This window comes from Crocuta crocuta, unplaced genomic scaffold (assembly GCF_008692635.1).
Source record: "Crocuta crocuta isolate KB4526 unplaced genomic scaffold, BGI_CrCroc_1.0 scaffold217, whole genome shotgun sequence".
NCBI lineage: Eukaryota > Metazoa > Chordata > Mammalia > Carnivora > Hyaenidae > Crocuta > Crocuta crocuta.
This window is the reverse complement of record NW_027532208.1, coordinates 1,721,441-1,731,191: the sequence shown is the minus strand read 5'-3', so window position 1 is coordinate 1,731,191 and position 9,751 is coordinate 1,721,441. Positions and strand designations below refer to the sequence as shown.

General features: G+C 46.0%; 1 protein-coding gene across 1 annotated transcript; it reads right to left on the bottom strand.

Moving 5' to 3' along the window:
• Nucleotides 1–8,904: 8,904 nt before the first annotated feature.
• Nucleotides 8,905–9,452, bottom strand: LOC144242873 (alpha-ketoglutarate dehydrogenase component 4). Its single transcript, XM_077777904.1, has one exon. It carries the CDS (start codon nt 9,442–9,444, stop codon nt 9,133–9,135), a length of 312 nt encoding a protein of 103 aa, XP_077634030.1. The 5' UTR covers nt 9,445–9,452; the 3' UTR covers nt 8,905–9,132.
• Nucleotides 9,453–9,751: the final 299 nt, after the last annotated feature.

Here is a 9,751-nt window from a genome sequence, read left to right as displayed (position 1 = left end):
TGTGTGTGTGTGTGTGTGTGTGTGTTTAAGAGGAGGGTTCCAGTGATAATAAAGACACTAGTGTCAAAGATTCAGGGGAAAATTTAAATAAAGTAACAACAGGGGCACCTGAGTGTCTCAGTCGGTTGAGCGTCTGACTTCAGCTCAGGTCATGATTTACAGTTCATGGGTTCATGAACTGTAAATGGGTTCATGCTCCACATAGGACTCTGTGCTGNGATAAATATACACGGACACATCATTATCACCCAGAGTCCTTGGTTTACATTAGGGTTCCCTCTTCTTTTTTCTTTTTTTAATGTTTATCTTTGAGAGAGGGAGACACAGAGTACGAGCAGGAGAGGGGCAGAGAGAAAGGGAGACACAGAATTCAAAGGAGGCCCCAGGCTCTGAGCTGTCAGCACAGAGCCCCATGCGGGGCTTAAACCCACGAACCGCGAGATCATGACCTGAGCCTAGGCCGAACGCCTAACCAACAGAGCCACCCAGGCGCCCCTGTCCATTTTGAAGGATGTCATAATGGCATTATGAACATATTACCCCTCCAAAAACCTTTATTTAGAGACAAACTAAAGCAAACTGGATAAAATGATATGTGGCCTGAGATTTACTTTAAAATAAAACCAAAGGGCACTGGGCTGATTCAGTCCATTAAGCATCAAACTCTTGATCTCANTTCAGGGGAAAATTTAAATAAAGTAACAACAGGGGCACCTGAGTGTCTCAGTCGGTTGAGCGTCTGACTTCAGCTCAGGTCATGATTTACAGTTCATGGGTTCATGAACTGTAAATGGGTTCATGCTCCACATAGGACTCTGTGCTGACAGCTCCGAGCCTGGAGCCTGCCTCGGATTCTGTGTCTCCCTCTTTCTAAACCTTCCCCTGCTCACGCTCTGTCTCTCTCTGTCTCAAAACTAAATAAATTTTAAAAAGCATAAAAAATTTTTTTGAAGCCGTCTTCACTCATGGAGCAGGGCCACATCCCCACTTCTCAGCAGAGCCTGGCAACAGTCAGCACCTCAAGAGACTGACCACTGTATGATCTGAGTCCTTACCCCCCACCTTCACCAACTCAGTTTCCATGTTGAATAACTCTCATCTTCGGTCCACAAAAATGATAAGTTCAGACCTTTCTAAACAAGGTCACATTATTTTCACTAAGCCCTCAGATGAGATTGACTTTGAGCCTGCTTTGCTTCTACTGAGACCCAGGTCCCCTCACATTAGCCATCTGCGATTTCTACATGTCCCTCAATGTGCTGCTTCTCATGGACACAAAGAAAATCTCCAGTAGGGTTTTTCCCCTCTGGCCTTCTGACCACACCTATCTTTTATGATATAACCATGTCCTTATGCGCGGGGCACATACCTGCTCTCACAGGGTCTCCACTGCCCCCACCTCTCTGTCGCTCAGAGAAGCCATCGACCTTACTTCGACATCCTAGATCCCTTCATTGCCCACAGAGCAGCAGGGACCGGGATCTAACATCTGTTAAGAGTAGACTGAATATAAAGGGATAGTGGTCTATTGCCAGGATGGCAAATTTGTCTCTGTGAAGGGCCAGATAATAAATATTTTAGGTGTCGTGGGCCACAAACAGCTTCCGTCGTGTAGTCTTTTTTGTTTGACAACCCTTTAAACATACAAAAACCACTCTTTTTTTTTAAGTTTATTTATTTATTTTTGAAAGGGGGGGAGAGCATGAGTGGGGGGTAGTAGAGAGAGAGGGAGAGAGAGAGAATCACAAGCAGGCTCTGCGCTGTCAGCACGGAGCCCCATGCCGGGCTCAAACCCGAGAACTGCAAGATCNCTAACTGTGAGATCATGACCTGAGCCAAAGTCGGAGGCTTAACCCACTGAGCCGCCCAGGCACCTCCAATCCCTGGTGCTAATACATCGTTGGTGGGAACGTTAGAGGACGCAGCCGCTGTGAAAAATAACACGGTGGTTCCTCCAAATGTTCAAAACAGAATTACCCATATGAGTCAGTAGGTTCAACTTATCTTTTTATTTTCTGTATTTTGATGCTTTGACATCTGGGGCGCTGTTGGCACCAAGGAGGCCGCCCCTCCCATGGTTAGCTAATTCCTAGAGATAATGAACACCTCGAGGAGGCTGTGAGTGGATCTTTTACATGCAAACTGCCGATCCAGGGCCCACACCCCAACCACCTCATCTATGGGGCTCTCACACCTGCGGCCACTATCTCCCTGCCCTAGTCACCCCATGGCGGGGACACCCCATGACCTAGAGCCTGCTGAGATTGTTCAAACTAATCAATCCTTGCCCTGTTTATGCGACCTTGCCTATTCCTTCTCACAGAAACTGCAGCAAAGGCTCTTGACCACATCCCTCCCCTTCTGTCTGCCTCCTGCATGACTCTGGTGCTTCCTCTGGTGGCCCTGTGGGCTGTGCTGTGCCTCCTGTTTCTAGGGGTCTGTTCCTAGGCACTTCCTCCTTCACCACAGTGATCTCCACACATGCGTGTCTCACCATACTGGATTAAATCCAATTCCAGAGGCNATCTCAGCATAAGATCAAGCCTCGCATGGGGCTCTGTGCTGACAGTGAGGATCCTGCTTGGGATTCTCTCTCTCTCTCTACCTCTCTCTCTGCACCTCCCCATCTCGGGCACACGTGCGTGTACACAGTCTCTCTCAAAATAAATAAACTTAAAAAATAAAGGGCAACTGAGTGGCTCAGTCAATTGAGTGTCCAACTCTTGATTTCCATGGTCATGAGATCAAGCCCCAAGTTGGGCTCTGTGCTGAGTGTGAAGCTTGCTTGGGATTCTCTCTCTCCCTCTCTCTCCCCCTNCGAGAACTGCAAGATCATGACCTGAGTGGAAGTTGGATGGTTAACTGACTGAGCCACCCAGGCGCCCCCCCCAAGACCCCTTTTAACTGTGTGGACTGGATGCAACGGGCAGGGGTGGGTTTGGCTTGCTGGCCGCCCTCTGCTGACCCTCCTCTGATCCACCCCCAAGATCAATAACGACAACAGTATTCTTGCACAATTTCCAGGCTCGGCCCTTGCAGCAGGGGACGGCTTCTAGAGAAACTGCTGGGGTCAGTCAGGGTTTTCAGAGAAACATACCCCCAGAAGGTATAAAGATACAGATACACAAACAGAGAGATTTATTTGAAGGAATTGGCTCACATGATGGTGGCCAGGAGGCCAGGGGGTCAGAAATTCACACTGATGTCACAGTGTTGAGTCCAAACTTCACAGGGCAGGGGTGCCTGGGTGGCTCAGTCGGTTAAGCATCCGACTTCGGCTCAGGTCGTGATCTCATGATTTGTGGGTTNCTCTCTCTGTCTCTCTGTCTCTCTCTCTCTCTCAAAATAAAAATAAATAAATAATTTTAAAGTGAATAAAATAAAATAATACCAAAAAGTGGGGTGGAAGCATAGTGATATGAACCACAGGATGTTGATTACTGTTGAGACTGAACAGTGAACGCATCCTTTCTATCAGCTTGACATTTTTAAAACGTTAAAAAAGAAAGAAGAAAAAACCCAGATTGTGCTGTGGTGTTAAGCTGGGGCTAAATAATACTCACAACTTTCCTTGGGCCCATTGTGTCTTCTAGCGCACAAGCTCTTCCAGGCTGATCTGTGAACAATGGAAGCATGGAGGATAAGTAATTGAGCTTTGGTCTCAAACTTCATTGCAGACCCGCCTCCCCCCATGGCTCAGCTTGCATTTCCCCAAGCTCATTAGCCCTCCAGAACCTCAAGCCCAAAAAACACTTCACTTGGCTGCTCAGGGTTTTTTTTTTTTTNGGTGGCTCAGTTGGTTAAGCGTCCAGCTCTTGATTTCAGCTCAGCTCAGGTCATGACCTCACGGTCTTGAGATGGAGCCCCACATCAGGCCCTGCACTGGGCATGGAACCTGCTTACGATTCTCTCTCTCTCCTCCTTCTGCGCCTCCCCTGCTTGAGCACATGCACACACACTCTTTCTCTAAAAAAAATAATTAAATCAATATATAAATAATAAAACAAATTCCAGATACCCTTAAAACACCCAGAAATTCCACTTCTAGGTATATACCTCAAAGAATGGAAAGTAGACACTCCAACTAATACTTGTGCATCAACATTCCCGACAGCATTATTTACACAGCCCAAAGGTGGAAACAATCCCAAATGTCCATCAAGGGAGGAATAACCAAATTGTGGTATGTCTATGAAATAGAGTATCATTTAGCCCTAAAAAGGGATAACATACTGGTCCATGCTACAACACGGATCAACCTTGAAAACATAATGCTAAACAAAAGAAGCCAGACACAAAAGGTCATGTGTCGTATTCTTCCTGTTATATGAAGTGTCTCGAATAGGTAAATCCATAGGGACAGAAAGCAGATTAGCAGGTGCCAGAGCCTCAAGGGAGAGAGTGACTGCTTACTGGATTTATGGTTTCTTTGGGAGGCAATGAAATATTTTGGAATGACACATGGGTGGTAGATGTACCTCATTGTGAATGTACTAAATGNGTTAAGCATCCGACTTCGGCTCAGGTCGTGATCTCATGATTTGTGGGTTGTAGCCGCACGTTGGGCTCTGTGCTGACAGCTCAAAGCCTGGAGCCTGCTGTCTCTCTNAAGGCAATGAAATATTTTGGAATGACACATGGGTGGTAGATGTACCTCATTGTGAATGTACTAAATGCCAGTGAATGGTACATTTCAAAATGGTGAATTTTACATTATGTGACTTTTAGCTCAATTTTGAAAGAAGGAAAGATAAAATAATCTGGGATAGAATAAATGACTGGNAAGTGAAAGTCGGACGCTTAACTGACTAAGCCACCCAGGCGCCCCTCAGGGCTTTTTTTTTTTAAATGCCAGACCTGGGGGCACCTGGGTGGTTCAGTCGGTTATTAAAGAGTCTGATTCTTGGTTTCGGCTCAGGTCATGATCTCACAGTTCCTGGGTTCGAGCCCTGTGTCAGCCNAGCCTCAGGTTACGATCTCTTGGGGTTGTGAGTTCAAGGCCCTTGTCAGGCTCTGTGCTGTCTGCCCCTCCCCATCTCATGCATGTACATGCTCTCTCTCTCAAAAAAATAAATAACATTTAAGACAAATAAAATATTCCATAATAGAATGTTTTCTTTCTCTGTGTGTGTGTGTGTGTGTNATCTCATGATTTGTGGGTTGTAGCCGCACGTTGGGCTCTGTGCTGACAGCTCAAAGCCTGGAGCCTGCTGTCTCTCTCTCTCTCTCTCTCAGAAATAAATAAAACATTAAAAAAAATCAAATTCCACAGGGCAGCAGACTGGAAACTCAGGGAGGAGAGCTCTGGTTCCATGTTCCAGTCTCGAAGGAAATTCTTCCTTCATCAGAAACCCTCCGGTGCCTGGGTGACTCAGTCGGTTAAATGTCATGATTTCTCGGCTCATGAGTTTAAGCCCCTCATGGGGCTCTGTGTTGACAACATAGAGCCTGCTTAGGACTCTCTCTCTCTCTCTCTGTCCCTCCCACTTGCTCTTTCTCTCTCTATATCAAAATTTAAAAATGAACATTAAAAAAGAAACCCTCAGTCTTTGCTCGTACAGCCTTCAACCAATGGAATGGAGTTTATCTACATTATAAAGAGCTATCTGCTTTACTTTAAAAACATTTAAATGTTCACAGCAACATCCTCACGGGTGTTCAGAAAACACCAGGCACCTGAGCCTGGCCACAGTGCCACAGAATGAACTATCCCATGGCCTGTGTCTTGGAATTCGGGTTCTGTCAGCCTTGGGCCGGGAAAGAGAGAAACCATTCACTCTCTCTCCAGCTGGATGCCTGCCTCCCTACACTTGATTTATGTCCAAGGACTAGCCTCCTTGCTGGCTGGCAGACGATGAAATTTCTAGTCTTTTCTGGGGAAATTACAACTCCCACCCCCAGTGATAAGGGTACTTCCTTAGAGTACTAAGGAATTGAATTCTGGGGGTGCCTGGGTGACTCATTCAGCTAAGCGTCCAACTTCGGCTCAGGTCATGATCTCGTGGTTCACGAGTTCGAGCCCCGTGTCTGGNTGTGTGTGTGTGTGTGTGTGTGTGTGTGTGTGTGTGTGTTTAAGAGGAGGGTTCCAGTGATAATAAAGACACTAGTGTCAAAGATTCAGGGGAAAATTTAAATAAAGTAACAACAGGGGCACCTGAGNTGGAGCCTGCTTTTGATTCTGTGTCTCCCTCTCTCTCTGCCCCTCCTCCACTCCCACTCTATATCTCTCTCTCACTCAAAACTAAAATAAACAAAACAAAACAAAAAAAGAATTGAATTCTGGCTTTAGCTCTGCTGCTAACCTGCTGTAGGGCCTGATTTTTCATCATCTCTGGGTCTCCTGCTGAGCTCTGAGCCCTAAACACAGAAGAACCCTGTAGAACAAAGTAGATGTTAAACAGATCTTTGTTAGGTCGCCTTCGCTTTAGGAAGCCTTATCAGAAAATAGCTTTATCTCCCCAGGCCGGCCCTTCCTGCCACTCTCGCCCCCTCCTCCCAAGCTTTATGTCACAATGTCCATGTTTTGGCCCAAAGAACAGTATTCAGGGGTTGGAAGCTTGGACCCAGAGCTGAAAGTCAGTCACCCTGCCAAGTAATGAGAACTTAGCACAGATGAGTGGCTACCACACGCCGGATATGGTAGGAGTTGTATCTAACCCTCAAAGCAGCCCATCAGCAAGAAAGATGCCATAGTCCGCATGTCAGCATTCATGGGAGTGTCCCAGGGGCCAGCACAGGGACAGGAAGTTACCTTTCAGGGGGCCGAGAGGGAGGCAATTGACATTTCAGAACAATTTACGGTTGCAAACAGAACAGTACTGCTTATTCAACATTTCCCCAGGGAGAGGGGGGAAATTCACTAATTTCCAGAGGGACCGTGCTTAGGTACTGATCTGTCCTGGGGGCAGTCACTTAATGATGCCCCAGGACAAGAGGACAGTCATCCCACAGCTGAAGTCGACTCTTCTGAGGTCCAGGAGCTGCGGGCAGCTTTGAAAGACTGGTTCTTCCAGATTCGACTTATTCCAAGCCAGCAAACTCTCGACAGCCCCTCAAACATTTTAGAAGGGCTGGTCTTTGCGTCTCCCCCAGGACTTCAGTGATGCCTCGCGTCACCTGTCCCCAAGCTGGCATCCTACCCGCCTTGTCAGCTCTTCCCCCAAATCCACACGATCCAGTATTTCTCAGTGGTGGCCGCTCCCTGGAATCATGCAGGAAGCTTCAATAAATATCGCCACCTGAGAAAGTTACCCCGAGGAGAAACGGGATATCTGCATAGTCCCAAAGTATATCCTCCGAGATTTTATTAAGAACACAGGGAGGGGCATCCGGGGGGCTCGGTCAGTTGAGTGACCGACTCTCCATTTCAGCCCAGGTCATGATCTCACGAGATGTGAGATCGAGCCCTGAGTGCACTGTCAGTGCAGAGCCTGCTTGGGATTCTCTCTCTCCCTCTCTCTCTGTCTCTCCCCCACTTATTCACTCTCTCTCTCCTCTTGGAATAAATAAACATTAAGAAAAAGAATAGGGGAAAAATAGTAACTTTACAGTGGAGAATCCCAGAAGACACCACTATAACCAAAAGATCAAGGTGAATGTCCCCAGAAATAAGATTTTATCAAGTGTGGGGTGGGGAGAAATGTAGCTTTTCCTCCTGTGAGTCTCCTATACTTTCACACGGAGTACTTCACCTTTTTTCTTAAGTAAGCTCCAGGTCCAATGTGGGGCTTGAACTCATGACCCCAAGATCGAGAGTCACATGCTTTACCAACTGAGTCAGCCAGGCACCCCAATACACTCCACTTTTGACACTTCTGGTCATCAAATGTGTGAGGTTTAGCCCCACCAGGAAATTCTGTGTGACACCAGCTGGGCGTCCTACAATGTAACTCAGTTCTATCTGGAATTAGCGCTGGATCCCATGAGACTTGTCCTCACTTCCGACGCCAATCGCCAAGTAGTAGGTACCCAGGTTACCCACAACTTCTGTCCAATTGGACTCCGAATTGGAGGTTCCCATGACCGACTCCTGCTTTGGATTCAATTAATTTGCCAGAATGGCTCAAATAACTCAGGGAACCACCCACTTACATTTACCAGTTTATTAAAGGATATGATAAAGGATATAGGTGAGCAGCCAGATGAAGAGATGCATAGGCAAGGACTGGAGGGTCATGAGTCTAAGAACTTCCATCCCCATGGGGTTGGGGTATGTCACCCTCCTGCTGCATGGACGTGTTCACTGACCTGGAAGCTCTCAGAACCCCATACTAGTGGGATTTTATGGAGGCTCCATCACGTAGGCACAATTATTAACTCCATTTTCAGTCCCTCTCCTTGTTCTAGAGAATGAGTGGAAGGTGGGGCTGAAAATGCCAACCTTCTAATCATGGTTTGGTCTCTTTCTGGCGACCAGCCCCCATCCAGGAGCCCACCTACAGTCACCTCATCAGAACAAAAGACACTCCTGGGGTGCCTGGGTGGCTCAGTTGGTTAAGCATTCAGTGCTTGATTTCGGCTTAGGTCATGATCTCACAGTTCATGGGTTCAAGCCCCAAGATGGGCTCTGTGCTGACAGCGAGGAGCCTTTTGGGATTCTCTCTCTCTCTCTCTCCCTCTCTGCCCCTTCCTCACTCACATTCTCTCCCCCTCTCTAAATAATAAGTTTTTAAAAGAGAAGAAAAAAAAGAAAAGGCAAGAGTAGAGGAACAGATGAAATTTAAATACGATCTGTCATCCAGTTAATAGTATTGCACCAGTGTTAATTTCTTTTTACTTTTTTTAATGTTTATTAATAATGTTAATTATTATTATTTTTTTTACTAGATATTGTATGCTTTTAATAGCTCAACAAATGATAATACTTGATAATCAAGAGTAAATTAATAGGCTAACATTTAAAAATGTATACTTTAATAAGTATATAAACAATTAGGTAAGCTTGTAGAGAAGCTGACCAACATATATATATTAGGAGATATAAGTGTCCATCTAAATGTTCTATTTCTTTTTTTTTTAAGAGTATTTATTCAAGTTGTTTAATGTATAATTTCTCATGTGCCAGTTTGGAAGTCCTTTATTGTAAAGACTATTCTTTTGTCTGATGACAAACAGCAGCCACATTGTCAGTGATTACTCTGGACCTCCACGTTGGATATATTCAATTTCTTCTTGAGACACAAGCTTCCTTCTGTATTTCTGAGGTAATGTTTTTATAATTTCTGCAGTGTCTGGTGGACCCTGATGCATCAGCAAATCTGGTGATTTACTTCCCTTAGAATGCTGTGAAATTGAAGAAGAGTGAGATGGTAGTCCTGCTGATCTCAAAACTTCTGATACATTGGGTTTAGGATTGTCTCTTCTGTCAGGGAACCTTATTAATGGAGTATGTGGCTTGACTACCTGAACGACCCTGCTGGCAGACGCCATCTTGCTGCCCATCATGACCCCGAGATGGGTGTTAATTATTATTTTTGAGAGAGAAAGCATGAGCAGGGGGTGGGTGGTCAGAGAGAGGGAGACACAGAATCTGAAGCAGGATCCAGGCTCTGAGCTGTCAGCAAAGAGCCTGATGTGGGGCTCGAACCCACGAACTGTGAGCTCATGACCTGAGCCAAAGTCGGATACTTACCCAACTGAGCCACCCAGGCGCCCCGTATTCCTGTGCTAATTTCTTAGTTTTGCTCATTGGGATGTGGTTATGTCAGATGTGAACATAAGGGGAGGTTGGTTGAAGGGTATATGGGAATTT

Excerpts from the sequence above, each read along its gene's own strand:
- LOC144242873 (XM_077777904.1), bottom strand. The coding sequence starts at position 9,444 with ATGATGGGCAGCAAGATGGCGTCTGCCAGCAGGGTCGTTCAGGTAGTC.